At 40.4% G+C, this 27,204-nt stretch overlaps 1 protein-coding gene across 2 annotated transcripts in view; it reads right to left on the bottom strand.

Annotated features, from left to right (window-relative positions):
* Positions 1 to 26,600, bottom strand: part of Pggt1b (protein geranylgeranyltransferase type I subunit beta) — a 40,636-nt gene extending 14,036 nt beyond the window's left edge. Inside the window, exons 1-6 of one of the 2 annotated variants that reach the window (XM_059246273.1) lie at positions 26,450 to 26,600; positions 21,471 to 21,589; positions 12,886 to 12,953; positions 9,384 to 9,535; positions 8,159 to 8,291; positions 1,082 to 1,127 (exon numbers count right to left, since the gene is read on the bottom strand). In XM_059246273.1, coding sequence (XP_059102256.1) covers positions 1,082 to 1,127; positions 8,159 to 8,291; positions 9,384 to 9,535; positions 12,886 to 12,953; positions 21,471 to 21,589; positions 26,450 to 26,589 — 658 coding nt within the window. In that variant the 5' untranslated portion in view covers positions 26,590 to 26,600. Of the gene's footprint in view, positions 1 to 1,081; positions 1,128 to 8,158; positions 8,292 to 9,383; positions 9,536 to 12,885; positions 12,954 to 21,466; positions 21,590 to 26,449 lie in introns of those variants that run through there. The other variant, XM_059246274.1, reaches the window with a different exon arrangement.
* Between the last annotated feature and the right edge of the window lie 604 nt (positions 26,601 to 27,204).

The raw sequence follows: 27,204 nt of genomic DNA on the forward strand, positions 1-27,204 counted from the left end.
AGGTAAAGGCATGTTCCTGTAATAGGTCCTTTTCCTTTTCCTTTTCCTTTTTTTTTTTTTTTTTTTTTGGTTTTTCGAGACAGGGTTTCTCTGTGTAGCTTTGCGCCTTTCCTGGGACTCACTTGGTAGTCCAGGCTGGCCTCGAACTCACAGAGATCCGCCTGGCTCTGCCTCCCGAGTGCTGGGATTAAAGGCGTGCGCCACCACCGCCCGGCGGTCCTTTTCCTTTTAATCCTCACAGTGGTTTGGCCTTTCTGACTGAACCTGTCACTTACAAAGAAGCCTGGTAACAGAGTGCTGGTATCCCAATTAAATAATATGTAAATCATCAAATGATAGCTAGCACAGAACAGCAGCTAAATTACTTAATAACTTCAACCTGAGTGCACAGCTCTGAGATTACACATTGTGACATGTGGGGACAATCATGCTAGTAGAGGATGGAGGCAGCAAGTGGGCACAGCACAGCACACCCAGTGATGAGGAACCTCAAGCTCATCGGAGTCTCTAGCTTCTGGGCTTACTTCCTCAAAAACAGGAATGGAGGCCTGATTACTTCCGAACAGAGACTGTGATTTGAGAGGGCACATATTTTTGATGCGCTAACAAACTTAACGGCTACCACCTCACTATTCTAGTCCTGTCCAAAATGAGGGAAAATGTGAGCAAGCAGACTAGTTCAACACAAAGTGTATTGTGATTATCACTAAAGATAATTGTATTATGGAAGGGAAATGAAGTTTTTCATGTTCAATATTTTTTTTGGTTTAGTCTTTCAATTGTTATGACAAAGAAAATAACCTGCTGTTTTCTAAGGATAGCCTAAGAAACAACATACCAAGATACATTCATGCAGCTAACATTTTAACATATTACTAGAAATCTCTCTGGCCTGAATAATCTCTTAATGATTAGTGATCTAAGAGGCTCCAGACAGGTTAAGTACCACAGTGTCAAAGACAGATGTGGGAAAATGACAAAGACAGTCTTTCTATAGCAAGGGTTCGGACAGTCTGAGACTTTTTTGTGTTAAAGATACCACATGCTATTTTAAAAGTACACACCATTTAAGAAGTCTTACCGTGAGATTCAAGGCCTGCTCCCTGTGCCAGCCCATTGTCATAGGACTGAAAAAGAAAAACACTATTTAGTTTAATGGAGAATAATAATTCTAATAGTAGATCAGTTGCCAATAAGCTAACTGTTTTGATCTCTTTTATCTTTTAAAATAAGTACTATCTCCAGAGCAGAAAAAGTGGACATTTGCAGTCTCCATTCTTTTCTTGTTCAGCAGGCCGAACCATGACATGCTTTCACAGAGGGGCATCTGAGAGTATGTGTGTGTGTGTGTGTGTGGGGGGGGGGGTACCGCATACTCGGCTTCTGTCAATAACAATCCCCAACTCACACTCTTCCATGTGAGCAGACAGTGAACGAAAACACAAGGACTTCATGTCAACTCAACTTCAGTCATTAATTCAGTCAATAATACACTTATTATGAGACATTTTTGGCTTACTGAGGATGGATGACAGCCACCTCAATTTCAAGGACTTCATGTATCTTCCAAAATCAAAACAATGAGAACAATAAAATTTCTACAACTCAAACTTTGCAGAGACATTCCGAAGCTTCGGATTACTTGCCCATAGAAACAGTACCAAATCTCAGCCAACTAGCTCTTATCAACATTTACAAAGACCAGTGGTAATTTGTGAAGAATTACGAGGGAGAATCGTTAAGACTGACCTAAAATCACTGCCTAAGATCATTCTAAGAGTGAAAATACACAGTCTAGACTTTGCTCAGCCCCAGGACATATGAATCCCAGTTACCACAGTTTAAATAATAAAAAGATTCAAATCTTTGTAAACACACTAACTGCATAATATACAAGCTCTTTAGTCCACAAATCTTTACATAAATAGAAACTGTGCAGCATGATCATGACCAATTTTACCATCTTTTTCAAACTTGGTTAATTGTAGTTGCTGCCTCCCTTCAGTTAACAAGGCTCTTTATTATCCCTGTGGCTTTTAGCGCTGTGCAAATAAAGACGGGCTATACTACAGCCTGAGAAGGAGTGCAAGTCAAGTAGGCAGTGTTCAAAGGCCATGACTTCTGGACAAGAAAAGTAAACACGGAAGAAATGGGCCACTGAAGCATCCGGTAATAAAGGATAACTCAAGAGAAAAATTTAGAGGCCTGAGAAAAAGGAAGATTTCCTTTCTGTCAGAAAAATCACAGAATAGATCATGTTTCCTGCGGTGATATATTGTGTACTCTATTTGAAGATCAGAGAACAGAACAAGCCATTAGATTAAAACATAGATGCCAGATGCCAGGCAGTGGTGGCACACACCTTTAATCCTAGCACTTGGGAGGCAGAGATGTGTCTGGATCTCTATGGGTTCAAAGCCACCCTAGACTACTACTCAATCTAAGAGAGAGAAACAGAGCCAGGCAGTGGCTTTAATCCCAGCATCTTTAATCCCAGTACTTGGGAATCACACACCTTTAATCCCAGCACTTGAAATCTCATGCCTTTGCTTGGGAAGTACAACACCTTTAATCCTAGCACTAAGAAGGAAGTGATACGGCTGGGCAGAGAAATGTATATAAGGTGTGAGGAGATAGGAACTAAAGCTTTTCAGCTGGAGAGCTTTTGGCTGAGGACTCAGAGGTGTTCAGAGGATTCGTGGAGTTAGCAAGGTGAGACGTGGCAGTAGCTTGTTCCTTTGTCTCTCTGATCTTTCAGGATTTACCCCAATATCTGGCTCCAGGTTTTAAAAGACCTATTAGATTTCGTGTTACAGTCCCATCCCCCCCCCACCAAATCACTCAAAGAAATCATACTTTGTTGCAACAAAAAAAGGACAACCTGGGGCTGGAGAGATAGCCCTGTGGTTAAGAGCATTTATTGCTCTTGGAGAAGACCCGGGTTCGGTTCCTAGCACCCACATAATGGTTCACAACCATCTGTAACTCCAGTCCTAGGGGATTTGTTGGTTCTTCTGACCTCTGTGGGGTCCTGGACACATATGGTATACATATACACACACACAAAATAAATATTTCTTTAAGAAAAGAAAAATGGGCCGGGCGGTGGTGGCGCACGCCTTTAATCCCAGCACTCGGGAGGCAGAGGCAGGCGGATCTCTGTGAGTTCGAGGCCAGCCTGGGCTACCAAGTGAGTCCCAGGAAAGGCACAAAGCTACACAGAGAAACACTGTCTCGAAAAACCAAAAAAAAAAAAAAAAAAAAAAAAGAAAAGAAAAGAAAAGAAAAATGGGCAACCTTGACCTCTCAATACTTTTAAGAGAAGAAAAATCTACTAAACAAAATATATCTAGTTTCTGTTAATGAAAACACAACTCTCAGTGTATGAAAGCCAGCCTGAATAGACAAGATACAGCCACAGAGACAGAAGGAAAGTAGGAAATTTAACCTAGCACCCAAAACTCAACTGCACATCCCCAAACAAACACTAAGAATATGAAAAGGAAATTATACATTAAAAACAGAGAGCTGGGGAAATAGCTCAGTCTGTAAAGTATCTGTGTGCCAGGACCTGAGTTTGGACCCAGAACCCACATAAAAGCCAGGCTCAGTGGCAGATGCCCGTAACCCCAACACTGGAGTAGCTAATGCCAAGACAGGGGATACCAATGAGCTGCAGGTTCAGTGACAGACTGTATCAAATGACAAAGGTAGAGAGCAACCCAGGAAGAACACGCAGTATCTACTCCAGCCTCCACACACACACACACCCACATTAACAAGTACAGACACACACACACACACACACACACACACACACACACACACACACACACACACAAAGAAATGGACTAACAGTAGAAAGAAATGTGTTAAATGGTTTGAAGAAAAACAAACAAACAAACAAAAAGAAACAAAAACAAAATAAGAAAGATTTGCCAGGTGTAGAGAGATTAGCCAGTTGTGGTGATGCACACCTTTAATCCCAGCACTGAGGAGACAGGGGCAGGTGGATCTCTGTGAGTTCAAGGCCAGCCTGGTCTACACAATAAGTTCCAGGAGAATCAGGGTTACAGAAATCCTCTGTCTCAAAAAGATATACAAAAACTCCAACAAAACAAAACAAGGACTAAATTACAGGACTCCTAGGGTGTAATTCTTTAAAATGAAAACACAAAAAGGGAAACCGAGAGGCTGGAGAGATGGCTCAGTGCTTGGAGACAAGACTCAAGTTCAGTCCCCAGCACCCACACTGGAGAGGCTCACAACCATCTGCAACTCCAGTTCCAGGGGGTCTAACTCCTTTACTTCTACACTCACCTTGCTCTCCTGTGCATAACCCCCTCCCTGCCCTGGCACACACAAAATTATAAATAATAAACCTCTTTCTAAAAAAGAAGGGAAACCAAATAAAGTCAGAAAGCAACCATGAATATAAAACTGATCTACGGAGGTAGAAATGGCGCAGAGATGGAGCGCAGTGGTAGAGTGCTTGCTTAGCATGCGCCTGGCCCCGGGCTGGATCTTAAACATTTGATCACCATCAAAAGAAGTAAAAATGCCAGAAAGAAAGTGGTTGAAATGAAAGACAAGCAAAGGACACATAGAAAATTGAAATACAGAGAACCCGAAACAAAACAGGGCTGGTGACAGTTCCGGGGGAACGCTTCCCCACCATGCAGAGACCAAGGTCCCAGCATGGGAGGAGGGCAGGCAGGCAGGACAGAACAGGACAAAGACAAGGGTCTCTTAAACAAGTGTAAAGTTCTACTGGCAAGGCTCTGTGGAAAGGCACTCTCCTGTGGGGGTTGGAATGCAAATTGGCTCCTCTTTTTAAGTTTGTTCCTTTTTTCCTAAAGAAGAAAGAGGCTTACTGAAAACATTTTAAGGGCAGTGAGCTGAGCAGCAACAAGAGTACTACTCAAGCCTGGTCCATGTGGTCCATCTTTGCATGGGGTAGAAAGAAAAACATAGCTAATAAAATTGCATACACACTTAGCTTTTGACAAAACAATTTACCTAAAGATGTATCTGTAATATATAAAAAGATATGCAGAAGGTTATCAATAACAGCACTGTTTGTAAGTAAAAAAATATACTCTCTATACAGAATAGTTGTAAATAGAGAATTTTAGAAGAGACTATGTTATAACCACATATTTAAGTAATGTAAAACTATAAGAAAAAATATAATATATATTTACTTATATATATATATTATATATATAATGTAAACCTATAAGAAAAAAAACGAGGAAAACTGATTTTCAAGGCATATTATTCAAATTACCAAATTAACCAAAAAAAAAGAAAGAAAAAGTAAAAAAGCATATTACCAGAAAAGGTAACTGCTGTATGACCTGCTTAAATAAATGATGTGTTTGCTTTTATTTGAGATAGTTTTGTCAACTTGACTAATCTACAATTAACTAAAACCCACATAGCTCAGCGCACCTGTGAGGGATTGTTCTTGGTTGGATTATTTGAGGTGAGAAGACCCATCCTAAATCACCACATCTTCTGGTGGCAGCCCACATAAAAAGACATGAAAGAAGGAAGCTTTTGTGTTTTGCCTACTTGCTCTTACTCTCACTGGCAAGTTTATCCTGTTGCTAAGGCATTCCTTCACCAGTATTAAAATCCACTTCTTTGGGATTCCAAAGTACACTGATGACTGCCTGAGACATCAGCTTCACAGCCACTGAACAACTACCAGATTCATGGCCTTCCCATCAGGAGACACCCATTGTTGAACCAGCCAGAACACAGCCCATGTAAGTCACTCTAATAAACTCCCGTTTGACATACATACATGTCTAATACAGATTAGTCTTTTAATAAGGAGAAGTAAAAAGCATATGGATCTTCTCATCAAATACAGGAAAGGTAAGTGAGAAAATAATGTTACCTACAGAGTGAACAGGAACAAGATGGTAGGTTTGGAGGTTAGAAAAGGGTGGTAAATAAAGGGGAGTAAGAAGTTACACTTCTCAGAATTTTTCCTTTAATGTTCTGACAGACAAAAACAGGTTGTTACACATATTAGGTAAATAATACTCTAAGTAAATAAATAAAGGTCAACAACTTTTGGGGGGATAGGGAGTCTAACTGGAATGAATACCTACAACAGGAATTCAAACAGAAATAAATAAATCTAACCATAGTTGAAATAAATAATTTATCAAAGAAGGAAATTAAATAGATCCAATGCAGTAAACTGCAAGTTGGGCTTATCTGTACAGACTCTTGGTTCTTAACATACAGGCTCCTAAAAACACACAGAAGCAGCCTGTGTTTGCATGTATGTGTATAAGGGTCTGTGTATACATACATATACAACTTTCCTAGTCTGCCTGATGAGAAAGGCCTAGAAACAATAATATCCCATGTTAATAAGCACACTTAGAACCTAGATCCCTGTTTCTCAACAGTGTCCTTCAATAAGGGCCAGGGCTTCTTCAAGAAATGCATGGCTGCAGGCCCAAGGCTAAAAAAAGGACAAGTGGAAACTGAAGTATCTTGTCCCAGAAAGCAAGGAAGTCATCAAGGAGTGAAGGGAGCATGTCAAAAAGGTACTGACCTTGCCTGAAAAAGTTCTCACTGACCAAATCTGGAACAACCCGAGCATCAAAATATAATGTGTTTCTCGTTCCAACTATGATAAAACACTTTCACCAAAAGTAACTTAGGGGTTTATTTCAGCTTATAGTTCATCACTGAGGAAGTCAGGGCAGGAACTCAAGCAGCAACTTGAAGCAGAAACTATGGAGGAACGCTGCTTGCTGGCTCAGAGGTTCAAGTTTCTAGCTTTCTTATATAGCTCAGGACCATCTGACCAGGGTGTGGGGCTGCCCACAGTGGGCTGGGTCCTTCTCCATCAATAACAATCAAGATGATCTCCCACAGACCTGCCCACAGGCCAATCTGACCTAAGCATTCCCTCACTTGAGACTTCTTTGTCAAGTTAACAGTTAACAATAACTAGGATAATGTGATACTGAAAGACTATATTCCATTGACTAAAATAAGAATACAGTCCACAGTATAAATCTTTACAGTGTAAATAAAGAAATGAAGGCAAAGAGAAGTCTTTTTATAATGGAATTTCTACTTATTATAGGATAGGTACTAGGGTAGAAAACCATGCACACTACAACATGAATGAATAAAAGGTTATGTGATACAAGCTACTTATTCTCCACATATTTTACCATGAAATGCTTAATAATCACAAAAAGAAAAACACTAGTTTTACAGTGAAACTACCACCTTACCCAAGTGAGCAGAAATAGGACAAATAAACATTTATCACCCACCCCTAACATGTTACTTTCCTTCTCCCTTCTTTCTACGCCCCCACTCTCAATCCTTCCTCCCCTCCCTCAAATTCTCAGCCATCCTCCTGCCTCAGCCTCCAGACAGCTCAGATTATAGAAATAAGCTCAGCTCATGGCTCTTTCCTCTTAAAACTCTTCAAAGTCTTTTCTTTTTGCAGTCACAAGCTTTTAAACTCTGTGTATTATACATTCAATAAAATCCATGCATAAGGCACTCAGGAGGCAGAAGCAGTAGGATCTCTGTGAGCTGAACGTCAGCCAGGGCTACATAGTGAGACCTATCTCAAAAACAAAACAAAACATCTGATGCATAGTTAAACCAATTCCACTCCTCTAAGAGCTCAGACATTCCAGTGTGAGGTAGTAACAGATCTGCTAGAGGTTGAATTAATTAGCCTTAATCGGCTTAAGAACTCTCATCTGTAAATTGTGAACCCTCAAAGTTGGGAAGTGATAAGCCTGGAGAGCAGCTCTGCCACCTCTAATTTATCCAGAAGATGCAGGAACAAAAGGTGACCCTGGCTGTGGCTAAGCTCTCCTTATCACTGCTAGAATAAATTGTATTGTGTGAGAGGAACATTTCTAGTTATCATCTTTAAAATTAGATTAGAAAACACAAGTAGGCACATATTTTAATGAGCAAGAAACCAATATGCTCTTTGAGATTATTTCCATATGATATTCTGAGAAACAATCCACCAAAAACCTCATCTTATGACTCTTATTTCTCCATCTTGATGAAGAGATGAGGCCTGCATTATACTGCAGCCCTCAATCCCAGCAATAACCTCAACTGGTCCAGTTGTAACAACATAACTCACCATACTTCTTCTAATGTAGTTGATGGCTTTCTTCATATCCATGCCTGACCAGTTGTTGAGCATATAGCAAATACAGGAGGCACAGTACACAAACCTCATGTCATTTTCACTGCCTTCAGGAACAGCACAAAAACTGAAAACAAGGACGTGAAGCTGCATTAAGATCCTTTAGCTCAAGCCAGGAACATATGCCATGTGTCTTTACTCACAGAACCCTTTACTGCTGACTTTCCTCCCACCACATTCCACAGTATAAAATGATCCGAAATCACTTATCCTCATGAGTTGTCACTGCCCAGATACTACTGTTCAGACTAAGAATTTACTCCCAGTAAGGACAGCAGAAAAAGTAGCAAGTAAAACCTCACACGTATTATTTGGTAGTAAGAAACTGCTAAACCTGAATTTTATTATGTGAAATTTCTCCTCAATGTATATATAGATAACTATTAACTGATCTATTATATTGAGTTTCATTCCGTTTAGTTTTGAAGAGGTAATACTGTGTTCCTGTCCTCTTGATGGCAATAATCCAGGACAACAGCGGATTCTCAAATGTCCGTTTATTATGTCTACGGTCATTTTTCCCTAGTCAAGAACAGTGTTCTGAAAACACTGACAAGGAAACAAGGACCACCGTGTGCAGGGCAGGGACGGAACACAGCAGCAGACTGGTCTGTGGAGTCTTTTGACTGGAGATTATGGCTACCTACTTCATCACATTACAACTTACAACTGTAGTGACCTAAACTCTTACATAAACCACCAAGTATCGTGAGCATTAACTTCTCTATCATTTAAAGTGTCCCTCAATGAGCTGGAGAGCAAGCCACCTCACTTTGAACATAGTTTTTAATGTGCATTCCTTTCTTTCCCATCAGTACTTTCAAGGATACTCAAACTAAATAGCTTATTTCAAAATATGTGTTTCATCCAGAAGGCAAATTAAAGAGAAAGGAGCTCTACTAGAAAGTAAGCTTTACTTTTGTTCATATAAAACGAGGTACTTTTTCCATTAAGCACTTTTCCATTGTGTGACTGGGGATCTAATCCAGGGCCTTCACACACTAACTGTGCACTAACTCTTGAGTTGTACTCCAGTCCTGGATGGTGCTATTAAGGAGAATATGATCCTCTAAAGATCTACTATAGTGTTATATCCAGTATATATTCTAGTTCCAAATAGTTTTTATGTAAACATAAAATAATAACAAATAGCTCCTACCTCCCATCTTCAAGCTGAAGTGCTCTCAAGCCTGCTAGGCACGCTTCTTTATCTACTCGGCTTAGATCATCTCCAAGAATAATTAGACACGAAAGGCCAGTGTAGGTCATCGCTATGTGTCCACTGTCATAAGGATGAGCTGTTCCAGGGTTCTAAATTCAAAATTAATAGTATGTTAAATTAATTGAAATTTTAAATTTTATTTCATAAATGAGGTTTGACATGAGGTTTTAGTAAATGTTCCTTATACCAATTTGTATAGATATCTACCTGAGGAAAAAAAGCCTCAATTTTTACTATCTCAATATGTCTTCTTACAAAGCTACATAATTTTCAAAATCTTATACTCCTCCAACTTCATGAAAATAATTAAGACATTTGAATAAATCATGTATTTGAAACTTTCTACTTAGTTCAAGCCTATATTTATAAAAAATTATGTCTTATAAAGTTAAAAACTCATTCAATATTAAAAACCAAAAATTTATAAAAAGAAGCAAAATTTGGGCTAGGAATATAGCTCAAGGGTAAAGTGCTTGCCTACTGTGTAGGTTTAATTCCCAGAACTGTAAAAAAACAAAATAAAAGCTATGGTTTATGGTACAAACCTAAATTAAATACATTATTATTCACCACATAACCTTATTATCCTACTGTCATGAAGTTTAATCATTTCAACCTCTAATAAACATTAGCATTCAGAATATAAGAAGTAAATGTAAGGACTTCAACTGTATAAGAAGAAGCAAGGTCACACAAACTCAGAAATAAACCACATTTAAGCTTCATATAAGGAATCTAGCCAATAAGGTTTTGTGTATGTATGTTAAAAAGGGTTAGCAACTTAACCCAATAAGGTTTTGTGTATGTATGTATGTTAAAAAGGGTTAGCAACTTAACCCCACAATTTTCTTGCACAATGACCCGTGCTTCTTCACAGAGCAAATCTGCATGATATTCAATACCCTTGAAGCCTGAAGCCACCCACTGATCCACCCTTACATACAATTCTTTTATATGGTCTCACTAACACCAAACCAATTTTCATCTTAACACCTTTTAAGTCCCTCCTCAGAACTCAAGCCCTAATTTTCTTGACTATTCTATTTCACAGCTATAATGGCCTTCTTGGAATGGCCAAAGCAGGTCTCATTTTTCGGTATTTAAACCAAACACCTGCTATTTTAAAAGAGTGATAGGGAATCCGAACGTGAATTAAATGTGAACTGTGACCTTTAAGAGAGCACATAACTACAATCCAGAGTCGGTCATTCAAGTGGTCATGAAGGAGATGCGGTACTACACAGATTTAAACAGGGACTCTTTCCTGCAGAAAGAGGGATAGTACAGATAAGGACAAGAAAATAAAAGTGAAGCAGGGAAGGAAAATCATGGGGCATTAAAAGCATTATATAATTTAACAGAGTATAGGATTTATGATGCAAAATAAGTGGAAAGGTTAAGGTGGGTGGATCCATGAGTGTCTATGGCCTGTCAAATTCTATTCATGTATTAGAATGTCAAAGGCGCACAGGTGGTTCAGTGGTTTCTGAAAAGAAATGATGAAGCTGTTTTCTTTATATATGGTACTGGAAAAATCTCTTCCCGGTTCCTCAGGTTAGTATGTCTCATAGACTCTACACTCTCATCCTCTATGACAGCTTTTTGTAGGCCTATGTGATTTCATGAGTCTCTAGCTCCTGTTACCACAGAGATTCAGTCGAAGGCCACATACAGTGAGACCTGGCTCCTCCGAGGGGACAGGCCAGGTACACTGAGGGCCAAAACTGGGTTTCACCAGAACTTGAGAACCAGCAGCAAACATTTCATTAAGGGAGATTATTTCTACACTGTGCAGAGATTCAAATGCAATGGTGCACATCTACAGTACCAGCTAATTGGGAGGCTTAAGCCCAGGATTTTAGGGTCAACTTGGGCAATATTGCAAGACCCTGTATCAAAATAAATTTTAAAAATATGCTATGAGATGCCTTTGAGGCAGAGATTATCTTGTGAAGATGTAATATATCACTGTTTTACATCAAGTACAGCTTACATCTGCACATGATCTTGTACTACACAATAAACATCATTCCCTACGTCAAGACAGATAATTCTGCTCCTATGACTAACCAGAGGGCCTCCCTTTATTCAGGGTTCACTTAAGTTGGAAAATTCAAGTATAAAAAAAAAAGAAACACATTTTATGAATCCTTTGTTATCATACTCCCTGCGACCAAGGCACTCGATTGGAGACATCTTACTGATGTCATCTGACCATGATTCAGATAAGCTTGTCTACAGTTTAAGTGAAAAGAATAAAGCCCAAAGAGTTTCAACCAAATCTTGTCATCACTACAATCACTGCTACTTATTCCAGAATCTTCAATCAAAGTATAAATAACTGCGAGTTTCTCATCCCCTCTTGCAACTACACATGATTCTTGAAATTCTCAAGAGTAATCCCATACTGACTGATAACCATTCTATAAACAGACGAACCCATTGCAGAAAAGCCTCTTTTTGGTTTGTTCTCTGTTTCTGAGGCACATTTTTACTTTGTAGCCCAGGTTGGCATGGAACTGCTTATAGAATGCAGGCCAGCCTCAAACTCATTATAGGCCTCCTATCTCAGGCTCCCACAGGTATGAGCTTTTAGGCACCTTAGCTTGTGAGACCTCTTTGTAAAGAGGAGAAAGGGGGCCGGGCGGTGGTGGTGGTGCACACCTTTAATCCCAGCACTCAGGAGGCAGAGGCAGGCGGATCTTTGTGAGTTCAAGGTCTACACAGCGAGATCCAGGAAAGGCACAAAGCTACACAGAGAAACCCTGTCTCAAAAAAAGAGGTGAAAGGGGGCAGGGATATGGCTCAGTTGGGAGAGCCTGGCATGCTTGAGGCCCTGAGGTCTACACTGTACATCATGGTGAAAGAAAGGAAGGAAGGAAAAACAACTTTTCTCCATTTCCCACTGTGAGTGGGACCTTGGTCACTCTGCCACAGTGGAACGGCCAGTGCTCGCTCTGGGCCTGCTCCTCCACTTCTTCCCTATACACTGGCATGGGCTGGTTCAAAAGCCTCGGCATAAATTGCTGGGGAAGCTCAGCTTCCTGCTATAAAAGTCATTAGCCAGGGTCCCCAGTCACTTCCTGGAGAGCAGCTCCCACTCTCCGGAGAAACATGAGCCCAGCACTAAGTCCTGTGGCACAGGAAGTTCACCGGCTTCACAGAAGTTCCTGAGCACTGTATTTCCAGTTTCTCCAGGAAATCACTAATAACTTCTACACACACATAATAATAAGAGATAAGTTTTGGTAACAACATAAATTTTTATATATATATATATATATGCCAAAAAAACTAGGAAAGGGGCTAAAGTCTTCACTTAAGACATTTCTTTTTCTATTTAGCATACTGAACCTAGAAGCTTAGTTTTTTCTAAATGTCTTCATCTACTAAATCTCTTTATGTCCTTTTCCCACATTCCAACCTAAACAGAACTAACCTTTGATGGATTGAATGGAATACCCAGGTATGAAGAGCCTCGGAAACCACAGCGATTTAGATTTGACCCTAGAAAACAAAGCATGTGTGAAAATACAGTTTCTGTACAGGACCCAAAGCAGTTTAACCTGAGAATTGTTCCGTAACAGTATTTTAGTACCAAAGCTCCATTTCCTTCTGCATGTACATATGGTGCACATAGGTGAGGGTGTACATGGCTGTGCACACATGCAGACCAGGAGAGGATACTAGGAGTCTTCCTCTACTGCTGTTCACCTTATATTTAGAGACAGGGTCTCACTGAACTAGAAGCTCACTGTTCCAGCTAGGCTGGCTAGCCCCTCACCTCCGACAGCTGGGGTTACAGGCATGCACAGCCATGCCTGGTTTTCATGTAGGTGCTGGGGGTTGAACTTAGGTCCCCTTGGTTTCCCAGCAAGTCCTCTTACACATTAAGGCCCATTGTCTCCATTTCTACATGAGATAATGTTGAAGGCTCATCAGAAAACCAGCCCGGAGGTTAAGTGACATGCTGGAGGTAGCCCACACAACAGGCTCTAGAATCCACCTTGACTCACTGCTTCTTGACACATGAGTAAGCTAAAGGTGTAAACTGATCCATCGCCCCAGAGAAAATGCATATTCATACTTCAGTCTTAAACCTGTGTTCTGGGTGCCTGGCTTTGAAGTATGTACAATACTTCAGTTCACACTTGGTCTCTACAAAGTATACTTATCATTTTGTTTTTCTATCTTTAAGTTTCCCTTTTTCCAGATATATATGGGATATAAGTTGAGAACTTACAAGCGCATCTATAACTATGAGCTTAATGGCTGTTAGAAAATCAGTAAGCTAGATGTAAAAGGCAAGAATATATTAGCACACCAGAACTGCCAGCTAATGAAAACTCAAGATGGTTTTAAAATGGGCTTTGATGCCATGAACTCCCATCTCTAGGATGAGTGGAGGGCTAAATCATAACGTCCCCCCCATTCTGCTTCTCCAAACCAGGCAAGAGCCTTGTTCAGCTTTCGCTTCCCTGAAACTCTTAGTGGCAGCTTATAGATCTTTGCGGAGATGAGAAACTACTAAACAGATCACTTCCCGGCGATCATTTCTCTCTGTTGGCAGTACTACTGGGTGGCAGTAAATTCAGTGAGCGTGTCGTGATTTTGGTAGACTAAAGTTGTAAGTCACTTAAGCTTTGTTAACGAGCAACCAAACCATACCCTCTGTCTAAGTGACACTACACCCCAGAATGTATGTCAGGACCCTCATGAGCAAGGTCATATGCACAGAAGTATCCAGCGCAGTATGACGGTGAAAGTTCAAAAGTGACAGACCGTCTAACAGGCCTAAGATCCCACGCTGTGTCTACTAAAGGGTGCATTATGCTAATTTGAAAGTAATTAGTAGTAAAACTAAATAACAACAAGGAAATCTGTATCTGAACAAGAGAAAACAAAGGCTACAAAGCATGTGTATGATGTTTATAATTAGACAAATGGTACATTCTTAACAGCCTGGAGGGAATAAGGAAAACAGCAGCTGTGTGGGAAGGCAGGACCAGGGAGACTTCCATCCTCTGAGTCACTGTGGACAAGCAGTCACCACGGTGGGACCTTAGGACACATATTCACCATGTTACTGTGTCAGAGGATCAGAAGTCCAGCCCAAGTCTCCCAAGGTGCTATCAAAGCCTTCACAGCACTACCTTACTTACTGGAGGCTCTAGAGAACAGTCCGCCTCCAGCTCGGTCACACTGTCGGCAGATGAGTTTCCTGTTTCTGTGCGGCTGATCTCAGTCTCACTGCTGGCTATCAGTTAGGAGCTCCCCTTGGCTCCTAAAGCCTCGCTTATAGTCTCTTACACACGAGACTCTTACCAGAGAGCAGCTATCACTCAAATTCTTTGCAAGATTCGTGTCCCTATGGCTTTCTCTTCTGCTCTTTCATGACATCTTCTGACTGACCTGCTGTTCATGTAACTGTACTGTGTATACACACACACACACACACACACACACACACACACACACATGCACATATATGTATATACACATACAGACACACAGAGAGATGATGTGTATGTGGAAAAGACCTACGGATATGCTGCATTTTAAGATCAGGTGATAGTATAACCTTAACTATCATCCACAAAGTCCTGCAGAAGTACCCAATGTCTGACTGAAAAATGAATAAACAAGAATCTTTGGGACAGTTCAGTAGAATTCCACATACCCCTCCACCTTTGTCCTTTCATGACGACTTTGCTTTACTTACTTCAAGGTGGGTAAACAGAGTCAAAGTGTCTCTCCCTGTATGATCTGAATTGAACATCAGCTTCCTTTTTTACTACCCCTTGTAAAGATCTCCTTCTAAGCTACCAACTTGTTGATACTTTGCTGTAAAACTCTGATCCCATTTCCATGTCTGCTTGAAAGAAAGATCTATGCACATTCTGAAGTCTATACCGTCATTAGGAAGTTCTTGAGTTCCCTGATAACTTAGGACAATCCAGTTAGGGGTTTTTATATACAGTCTGGGTTCAAAGAAAATGCTTCAGAGTAAAATATCACTTAGAGACAAGTGAGTACACGTCTGCTTCTTAGTTTTAGTGGGTTAAATCCACAACTTTTCTGAGAAGCAGCAGCAAGAAAACTGACGCTCAAAAACTGTGTATCGATTGGAGGCTTCAGCCTGGACACAGGAAACCCAACTCAAACTCATGACCTTCTTCTTCTAGGACTTGTGCTCTACATGCACCTAACAATCTGTCTAAGTTGGTTCTCTTGTATGTCTGTCTGTCTGAGACAGAGCCTCATGTAGCTCAGGATGGCCTTCAAACTGTTATACAGCCAAGGCCCTGAGCTGCAGATTCTCCTGTCTCTGCTCCCCGGTGATGAGACCTCAAGCATGCACCAGCATGCCCAGCTGAAATTTCTTCCACTTCCTAACTGGAACAGTAACATACTGCAAGTAGTATGCTGCAGGGTTCTTCTAAGGGATAAAGGATATGTTCAGGTTATAGTAGGGTCCATGGCTTAATAAACAGTAACTATTTAAAACTGACCAATTAAATATTATCAAAAATAAAACAAGAAGAAATGAAGAGCCCCTAACCTCTTTGCAATTTTTTTTAAAGAAAAATATCAAATTAAAGGTGTCTTTTCTTCTTTTCCAAATAGGAGCATACAATGTCACCATGAAAATCTATTTAGTCTTTGGAGACAATCACAACATAGGGAAGACAATGTATCATTTCTTCCCTCTTCTGAATTGCTTGTGGACTATGAAACTAGATTGAAAAAAATAGTTTCAATGTAAACAATAGCTCAAAGGAAGATCTTATTTCTCATGGCACATTTACTAACATTAAACTTAGTGCTCAAGAAAGATGATTTATTTATCAATCTGCTTTATTAGTCATAAACTTAAGTACCAAGGTTGTGAAAATGATGTTCAATAAGAGAATATATTTACTATTTTTAAGTTCATTGGGCATTCTCTTCTAGTTCTTGTCAAGCTTGTTTTCTGCTGGCTTTTTCTTTATAATTCTAGAAACTTACCATTTCATTATATTCAAGGATAATTGCAATTCGCTCTAAACTTAACACTGAACTATGCTCTAGATGAGGTTGAAGCTTTACTCAAGAGCACCATCTAGTGTTCATACTTAGCATAAGCAAAAAAAAAGAAAGTTCCTTGCATACAGTCTACTCACAAGAACCGGTTGTACATAGAACTTAATAAGATGTAGAAATATCTTGGTCCTATCTGAAGCTGACATGAAAACTATGAATATGAAGCCCAGATAGTCGTATTTCTAGTTAGAACATTTTGGATAATGGACCCTTTACTTTTGTGGCACCAACTACAAAGTCAGGAAGTCTATGTTACAATGGAAATAAATAGATAATAGAGCAGAAGAGTCCAAGTTAGTAAGAAAAACGAAAACTGAGTAGACGGGAATGCAACAAGCATAAGAATTTGTTCATGGAATATGTATATGCATACTTTGTGATAAAGTATTAGGGTTGTATTATCAGAGAACATGTTTACAATGTCGGCTTGAAAAATAAAACTGACTTTTGCCTGATGATTGGGTAATATCTCACTTTAAAGGCTATGGTTTGCTAGTAAGTTCAAAATAAAAACCAATTCTATGACGAGCATTAGAAGACAGTACATTCAGACAGTTTTAAAACAATATTGAGGTGTTAAGATGACTTATTTGTAGTCTTAAACCACTGTTGGCAGGGAAGATGGCTCACTGGGTAAAGGCACTTGCCAGGCAAGGCTTGTGACCTGAGTTTGAGCCCCAGAACCCATGTAGAGGTGGAAGGAGAGTCCACTGCATGAACCTGTCCCTGACCTCCATAGGTGCTGTGGCATGTGCATGTTTACTCACACACACATATCACACAAACTTACAAAATATGTAAATTTAATGAGAATTTTAAAAAACATTTTAGAATTTAAAAAACAGCTCTAATCCCAGCTCTTGGGAGGCTAAGGCAGGAGACCTGTGAGTCTGTGTTAAAGCTGGGATACACAGAACAAAACAATCAAAAAGGGAGCTGATTTTCATAAGAAGCTTTTCATTTCCCTCTAAACACAATCCAAATTATATTTAGGCACATGTAGCAAAAGGCTATGCTTAGGTTACAGTAGCACCCTCACTGTGAGCTCAGGCTGCTAATGTAAGTCATGGTTTTGAATTCCACTTTAAAAGTCAGGTTTCTGCACTGAGCAGATAAAATTCCAGTGAGGAATTCGGTAATTTTATTTTAAAATGTGCACGTTTACAAATATAGAAATAACTTTTCACAGGTCTTAAGAAACACAAGGCTTTCTTATTAGGAGTATGCATTGTTCCCAATTTCTTGTTTTAAAGATGTCAAGAAAGACCCAAAGGAACTGCAAATTGAATAGTTAGGCTGGGAATGTAGGTCATGGGAGAGCACTTGCCTAGCATGCTCCAGGCCTCAGTTCAACCCACAGCTCCGCCAAAAAAAAAAAAAAAAAAAAAAAAAAAAAAAAAAAAAAGGAACGTGTGAAACAAACCAATCCACAGCTAGAAGGTGGTTTAATGTCTATTTTCCAAATTTCCAAAATTAGTTTTAGAACAAGACCTAGACCAATTAAAGAACTAGCAGAGATTTCTTAAGAGATTGGAGATTTAGATCTGACCTGAGCCATCAGAGACTGGTGGTCCTACAGACACAGACTGGGGTGGGTTGAATCATCACGCTTTTCAAACAGTCATTTCCTAACTACGGAGTATGTCTAATTTAAACTACACGAAACCACACTTCCTACAGTTGGAAGAATACTGTTTTTTGTTATTGTTGTTGCTATTTTTTTTGTTTTTAAAGTAGCAATTGAAGTATGGTGGTAGCCTGAAAATTCCAGAAAGTTGAGGCAGAAAGACCGCAAGTTTGAGACTACCTCAGGCTAAATGGCAACTTCTATCTTGTGTTACAGTGAGAGCTTGTCTCAAAGGAAAAAAAGACAAAGACAGCAGAGAGGGAGGAGCAATTTGAAAAAAAAATCTACTTCAAAAAAGAAAGGAGGGAAGGAAGTAAGGGAGGGAAGGAGGACGGAAGGAAGGAAGGAAGGAGCGAGGCAGTAGGTATTGATGTTTCACACTACCCCACCCATCTGCTACCTTTTGGGTTCTAAGGAAAACGTCAATCCACTTACTATAATGATGGCCTCAGAGTTACAGCATCCACTGCACTGAGTCAATGGAGAACAGAAAAGTCTACCCAAGTGCTTCCTCCAGCATCATTACGGTCTGTGTTACTATGAACAAATTATGAAGCCTCTGGACCTCATTATCTTTATCTACAGAACGAAGGGATGTAACTTCTCACTGGTGACCAGGGAGGGAGGGAGTATACAATTCACAGCCTGACCCCTGCTTCCTAAACACTTTCTCTGACAAGAAGGGCCCAATGCTGCAAGCATCTAAGCACACACTGATGAGACGCCAGCAGGGTGTTTACACTCCCAGAGTGGATGGCTGACTAATCTTTACCATGTCTTTAAACGGTCCGCATGGCACTTAGACAGAGGCAGCACTGAGACCTGAGAGCCTGTCAGTCCATCCAACTCTATCTTTTAACGTCTGTGCAAGGACTCAGACACACTCTGCTTACGTAGTCATAATTCTGACCTCATCAGACAACTTTACAATGGATTTGATCATAGTTATGACTGTCTCTTTTCCCTGACTCCTCTCAGATCCACTCCTCCCTCCTTACCCCCCCCCCCCCCACGCCAAACTCCAGCTCCTTTTTTTTTCTTCTTCTGAGACAGGGTTTCTGCGTAGTCCTGGAACTACCTCTGTAGACCAGGCTGCCCTCGAACTCAGAGATCTGCCTGCCTCTGCCTTCCCAGTGCTGGGATTAAAGGTGTGCACCACCACCACCACCACCACCACCACCACCACCACCACCACCTGGTATTTTTTTTAATAACCCTGGACTCCAATTTGTGCTGCCCATACAGTCTTGAGTGTGGGGCCATCCACAAAAGCAAGTTTTACAAAGAACACTGTTCTGTCCCTCTTCCAGCAGTTACCAACTGTTCACAGCTCCTCAGTTAGGGGTGAGAGCTTATGAGCCCCTCCTCCCTCATGCTAGAATGTCAACTGGCTTCATCTTGTGTAGGTCTTGTTCCGACAACCAGAGCCACTGTGAGTTTGTGAGTGAAACAGTCCTGTTATGCCCAGAATTCCCTGGGATCCCATTCTGTGTGTGTGTGTGTGTGTGTGTGTGTGTGTGTGTGTGTGTGTGTGAGAGAGAGAGAGAGAGAGAGAGAGAGAGAGAGAGAGAGAGAGAGATCGTCTCTGCACTTTGACCATTTTTTGAGTTTTTGTTTTAACCACACTCTACTGCATAAAGCTCCTCTGATGAGGTCTGAAGCTGCACTAATTAATGAGGAGAAAATCACAGACTTAGAGGGCAGTTTGCTATTACGTCACTGTAGCAGGATGACAGCAATAGTTCATCTCTGGGGCCTGTGAGCTGCTCCACCACAGGCTCTGGCCAGATCTACGTGCCAGGCATGCGTTTCCTCCTGTGAAGTGGGCCTAAAATCCAGAATCCAGTAAGAAAACAGTTGGTTACCCCCAACTACTCGGTCTCTCGGTTTCTTCTGGATTAGATGAAGAATAAATCTGATAATTATCTGGCTGTGCTTTGAAAAATTATAAAATATCAAATAATACACATTATGTCTGCTATTAAATTAATATTTGTATATAGATTTCAGTTTTAAATTGTTTATTTTCATTGTTTGAAGAGTTTTTTTTCTAATTTAAAAACAGAAACATTTTTATTAGATGATTCAAACACAGTAGATACCTAGAAAAAATGATCTTATCCTGCTTTCTCTTACTTCTGTTCCATCTACTTCCCCCTCCACAAAGATATTCTATATATCCTCTCAAGGGCTTTCTCTATACATTTACATTTACAGACTTAACTGTTAAAACATCTGTGTTTTATTTGCTTATTTGTTTTTGAGGCCAGATGAAAGGATCTCATTAATTTCCTAAGCTGGTCTAGAACTCCAGTCCTCTAGCAATCCTCCTGCCTCAAGTTCCTAAGTAGCTGGAACTATGGGTGCACACCAGCACGCTGACTGTGTGTTTTCAATTGATCATTTAACCATATACGACAGGCAGACTTTTAGTCAGTGCATCTACAGGTCTCCTTTTATCATTTTACCACCACATAACATTTTTTACTGTGTCATAGTTGACTTAAATATTTTAGTTTTGATAAATACCTATTTTGTTTCTAATGTGTTACTATAACAAAACATTTTTAGTTCATTTTCTGAAGTTAGTTACTAATTACCACAATTGTGGTGATTCACATTTATGTATTTGTGTGTATGTGTGTGCAGGGCCACATGCATGCCCCAGCACATGTGTGAAGGTCAGAAGACAATTTGCCAAAGCTGGTTCTTCCCTTCTATCATACTGAGTCCTGGGGATAAAACTCAGGTCACTGGGCTTGGTAGCAAGTACCTGCCGAGTAACACACCACAACTTCAGGTCATCTGAACTACATTTATATTTTGTATAAATTGAAGATACACTGTTTACTTCTTTCTCTCAAAATATGTCATTCATGAAGCTATGAATTTTGGAGATTTAATTAAAAAAAAACTAAGCGTTAAGAAATACAGCAATTGACCAAGAGAAATTTTCTAAAGATGGAAAAACAATGGCTAAGAATAAAAAACAGACCAAACGCTAAAGGACTCGTCATATATAAACATCAAATACAAATAATGAGTCATTAATGTAGGTATATACAACACAGTGTGCTGCTATATTTGTGAGTCTCAATGTAATTCCCATGACTCTATGTTGTTTTCTCAAGAGAAATTAATGCCAATACTAGTTATGTGTTGTATCTGGACAGAAAGGGGTGTTCAACTACAAGAAAAATAAAGATATGTAAAGTATGCCAAGAGTACAAATAAATTCTAATTTGCTAATCCCATGCATGCCATGCCAAGAACAGCTAATCATACTAAAAATAAAATGCTAAAAACTCACTCACTGTCTTCTGTGGGAAGGACCTGCAAGGAATAAATCCACTCTATTATATCATCTTTGTTCACCACATCTAAGGAATCCAACATATCCAGCCCCGAGAGTGCAAAGAATGCAATTGTCAACCTAAAGGGAAAAAAAAAAAAGTAAAATATCACCTTAACTATCAAACCAGTGAACTATTTCTGGCTTAAACCCAAAACAAAACACCAAAGGGAAAAATAACAAAAACCAAACCAACTAAAAACCTTCATTCTACTTTTAAAATAATTTAAATGTCATCCCTCTACCTTGTCAAATAAGAAAACACACAAACCAAAAACTTCACAATTTATTCTTAGTAAGTACCAGTCAACCCCTTCTTTTAATTGTTAAGAAAGGGACTTTCGGAATCATGCACCCTACTCACCTGTGGGGTACAAGAACACACTGAAAACTGCATGGGAGCCACTTGAAGGCTGAAAGCACGTATGTGTTTGTTGTGTGTTCATGTCTCTATGTGTGTGTGCCTGTGCTCACATATATGTACTGTTAGATTTACTTTCTTATTTTTAATTAGGGGTGTTAGAATTAAGAGGTTTTTATGTTTAATTAGGGGTCCAAGAATAGAGTCATGTGAGGAGAGTTCTGAGTACTTGTGAGAAAACTCCAAGAAAACAAGGTTAAGAGTCTTGTGATCTCAGTTTCTTCAAAAACACAGAATTGTTTTTGGATTATGTTTTATGTCCTTCCAAGGTAAAGTGGACAGGAGTGAGCTGACTTCGGATCACCCATTACGACTGGCTATTGTTATTGTTTATATGCCTCTATGGAAAAACATGTTCTCACTTGCAGCTGCCTGTCCCAAGCAGCTTCCTCTTGTGACTGGATACTTTACTCATCTTAACCTTCAGAGTAGAAATTGTGTGATGCTCTGAACAAAATTGGTTATTGCATAAAACTTTAGTCTGCCTCATTTATGGGCTCCATTCTCTCAGGTCCCACCACCAGCTAGAGGTAAACAAGGGTTATGTGTGTGCCTGTCTATGTGGGTATGTGGGTTTGTGCACAGGAGTGCGGGTGCCTGGGGAGGGGAGCCGAGGTTATTAGATTCCATGAAGGTGGGGTTGCAGGCAGTCGTAAGTGAACCACTGTGGATGCTGGGAACTGAACAGGACACACTCTTAACTGTGGGTCCATCTCTCCAGTGCCATCTAGTTCTTCCTGCAGCTGCTGGTTTAACATTTTATAAGAATGCAACTTGATTTATAGAGAGCCCTACCTAAAATCTACACAAAGATGTCTTCATTGTTGAAGACACTTGGAAGTCTGGGTCGGAAGTGGTTATTCTAGAAAGGTGCAAAGCAAGGGTCTCAAAGCCTCAGAACCTGGTCAGCTCACACAGAGCAGTTTCCAAAATACTGTCAGACCATTACTACTTCCCTCACAACAACTACTTACTTGTCTCACATCAGTATAACCAAATTCTCTTTATCAGTATAACCAAATTCTCTTTATCACTGCCAAAAACGGTTTTTGAAAATTCTGTTTTTGTTATAAAAACACAGCTCTTTGGTAAAACAGTAAATAATACACTTATTTTCATGATGCCAGTGCCATTTGAAAAAGAAAAAATGATTTATTCTGTGAACATAAAAATCACAACTCTCACCTTACAGGGGTTAAGGCATAGGTTATTCTAGAGCCAAGTGTGAATGATCATGGCCCAGGAACAGAGATTTAGGTTACCCCAAATTCTGTATTCCAATGTAGTTATCGAGTTTAAAGTTTTTAAAGCAATAGAACAAAGAAAGTCATAAATTAAATCATTTTTCAATAAATGGTGGAAGTATTAGGTAAATGTTAAAGATTAAGGCAAAAGGGTGGAATCTCTGGTACAGGCCTCTCATTTATTTTCTGAAATTCTTGGTCTTCTGGTTGGTGGAAGTCTGTTAATACATTTCTAATGTTGTTTTTTAACTATTAGTAACAAGGATGTTAGGCCAGATACAGAGGTGGCCCATTAGGGACTGAGGACAGCCCAAGATATATTGCAACTGGTTCTAGACCTGCAACTTTCTAAACCACCCCTCCTCCCCCCACACACACACAGAAGTTAGCCAGCCTCGGGGAAGGTTCAGTGGAAGGTGTGGTTGTTTCCAAGAACTTTGCTTCACAATCCCTAATTATCGCAGTACAAGAAACAGAAATGGAGTGATTTTATAAAAACGGTGGGTCAAAAACTATTACTAGGTGTCTAAATATACAATCTAACATTAGCCCAAGAGTTAGCTATTTCGACCAGTGTGGTTGCACACACCTGTAATCTCAGTACTCAAGAGGAAAAAGCAGCTTGTGAGCTTAAGGCCATCATGGACTACACAGTGAGATTTTGCTTCTATAAATAAGTAAGCAACCTCGGCTGCTTTGTATTTGTCAGTAAGAAGAACATAAACAACTTAAAATCAATATGAACCACAAAAAATAAACTCAAAACCAAAGTGAAATAGAGAAAAAAAAAAAAAAGGAAAAACAAAACACTACAGACCCAATGCATTGTTATCTTTTAAATGAGGTTATTAATGAACCTCAAGAAAATTAAAAACTGTTTTTTAAAAGTTCTATAGGAAGGGCTGGAGAGATGGCTCAACAGCTAAGCACACTTGCTGGCTGTTCTTGCATTGGACCTGAGTTCAGTTCCCAGTACTCACACTGGGCAGCTCTTAACCACCTGTAACTCCAGCTCCAGGGGATCTAATACCCTCTTCTGGCCTCCACAGCCATTTGCATACACATGCATATATATTTACATAGACACACAAATATACACACATAAATAATAAATCTTCAAAAGTTCTATGCAAGTGCAATGCACTAGACACAGGGGTGAAGACAGCATCTCTCAACCAATACACTGAGAAGTTACATATGTTCTAATATATAATGGTTGGTGTGGAATGCTATGATTATACTAGCATTATTTAGTGAATTATGAGTTTAGACAATTTTTACAGTTAGGTTATGAGCAGAAATCATATTCTGTAGTACCAACATGCACTACTCTAATTTACACATCATACACAATGGGATTTTGAAAATGCAATCATAAATCTTTACTGATAGCCAGGTTAAACATTTCTTACTTTATCAATGGTGCAAATTTTGGACTTTTTTTTTAATGCTGGAATTAACGGATGGCCTGCAGCATGCTAGGAAGCTGCTCTACCACTGAGCCACATTCCTATCCCTGGAAATAGTACTTTGAAGTGTAGGCATGTAGTACATGAAGAGTAGCAACTCATGCTGGTGAACCATTATCTATGGATAAAGGAAAGAGAATAAACAATATTTCACTGTGTCTTTTTAAAGATTCTGTTTATCTTGGAGCTGCTCTTCCAGAGGACTAGGATTCAAGACCCAGCACCCACATGGTGGTTCACATCTCTAACTCCAGTTCCAGGACCTTTTCTGGTGTCCACAGGCACCTGACACAATGCAGGCAAAATACTCAGACACGTTAAATTTAAAAATTTAAATGCTTTAAAAAATTCTGTTCATCCTTTAGGGCTCAGTTCCCACTATCTGACAAATATCTGTTATGCCAATATTGTTATGCCTTCTATATGCCAGCTGCCGCTTAAGGTCCTAGTATAATGGTAAAAAGATGCAGATATGAAGAGAAACAGTCCGAGGCTAAAATGTGGTCAAGAACTTGAAATGTGTTGGCTATTGTAAAAGAAGAGCTAAATTTAAAATCAGATCTACTTACTTCAGATTAAAATAGCCAAATGTGACTATTGACAATCAAACCAAACAAGGCAGCTCCAATGCGATACACGAGACAGAACTCTATGTGACAGAAAGTTATTAAACAAACCAGTAAATACAGGTGGTAGTCAAGGAAGGCTTCTCTACAGAAACCTGATTACAGTGCATGTGCTTGCTATTTACCTCAGAAGGTCTGCATATAGACAGCACTGAATTCTACTCAAAGTGCTCGCCTGCCTTCTTCGGCTGTATTTTCGCATCTACCAGTTAAGTATTTCTTGATCACATTTGTAGAAGTCATCCACAAAAATCTCCAAACTGAACCAGTCATCAAGTGTTGAAAATACACTGGGAGCTCCTAATTAAAAAAATGTGGGGATACCAGGGCCAAATTGCGTTGCTGGGTGTGGTGGCTCATGTCTTTAATACCAGCACTTGGGAGGCAGAGACAGGAGGACCTCTGACCAGTCTGGTCTACACAGTGAGTTCCAAACCAGCTAGGCCTACATGGCGAGACCTTGTCTCAAATAAAACAAAAACCAGTGTTTCTTATCATCCAACCCTAGGTAGCCCTGAAGCCTCGCTCCAAACACGGCAGTGCACAGCAAACATGTCTTCCTTTTGTTTTCTCTGATCAACTTCTATAACAGTTCCTTAACCTCGGCCAGATGTCAAACATTTGCCAATTCCAGCCTTACCGTGCTTCATGCAACACTGAACCCTTTAGCCCTACCATTTGATTTACAATTCCTCACGAGTAAACTTCTAATCACATCTTAGGAGAGTGTTTCCCTGCCTTTCAACTGAGAGTTAATTAGGGGGAAGGGCTGTACAGAAGCGATGATGGATAAACGCTTTGTACTGGGTTTTTGTAAAAGTAGAGAAACCAAAGTGACTAGCAGGATGTTAAGGGAGTGGAAAAAGGAAGCTCACAGAAAACGATTGGGAAGTGAAAAGAGGCGGAACCAGGAGGTTCCCAAAGTCCTGAGCTTGGAGCTCCACACATCTCCCTGGGCGCGAGGAGTAGGTGCCCGCAGCCGGTGGCGATGTCAGGAGAGGCCCTAGGAAGGGCAGAGTGGAGGGGAGCCGGGGGCCCAGGGCAGGCTGGTCAAGGCCAGGTTCGGGGTTAAGGCCGGCCGGGCGGCAGCGCAGCCCCGCGGGTCCCGGCTGTGTGGCCGGTCCGCGGCTCGCATCCGGGGGGCCGCCATCGCCAGCCCCGCCGCGGCAGCCTCGAGTTACCTGCTGGTCTCCAGCGAAGAATACCGCTCCGGCAAGACCTGGAGGCAGCGCTGGAAGAACCGCACGTGACGGTCCCGCAGGAAATCCAGCCGCTCTCCCTCTCCGCTCCCCACCAGCTTCTCTTCCTCCGTGGCCGCCATGCTGCTCCGGAAGCGACACTCGCCGCGACCCGGAAGCAGTTGGCGGGAGGCGCGAAGTCAACTCGGGCAGACTTCCCACAGGTGTCTGGTTGGGGCGACAGTGGAAGCCGCACACTGTGGACCACCAAGAGGCTCAGCAGAGCACTTCATCCGCTCTGCTGACACTTCTCCCTCGGTTGGGCAATCTTTCCTATTCCTTCCCAACGTTTTAGAAACCCTTCTCGCACCTCGTAAATCCCTTCCTAAGATTTTGTTTGTTTGTGAAAATGACAGAATGAAACCCATTTCTTCATGTGCTAACCAAAACAGTTTAAATCCTGGCCCTAAATAGCATAAGGACGTGTGATCTGAAAGTTTAATTTTGCAGGCGCTTTTTTGGAGGGCCACAGTTTTAAGCTGAATGAGTAGGCAAGCTAAACTTACAGGTGGAAACTGGAGACACGTTTTACTAGAGAATTATCAACACTATGAAAATTCAGACGTTTGTCCTAATCCTCTTTAGAGTATCTGGAATTATTTAAATTGCATGCACAGATGGTCCTCATTTTATAACGTTTGGATCTATGCTGTGTATTGAGTATTGGTGCTTTAAAAGTGAAGATGTCATATTGGCAG

This window comes from Peromyscus eremicus, chromosome 19 (assembly GCF_949786415.1).
Source record: "Peromyscus eremicus chromosome 19, PerEre_H2_v1, whole genome shotgun sequence".
Classification (NCBI taxonomy): Eukaryota; Metazoa; Chordata; class Mammalia; order Rodentia; family Cricetidae; genus Peromyscus; species Peromyscus eremicus.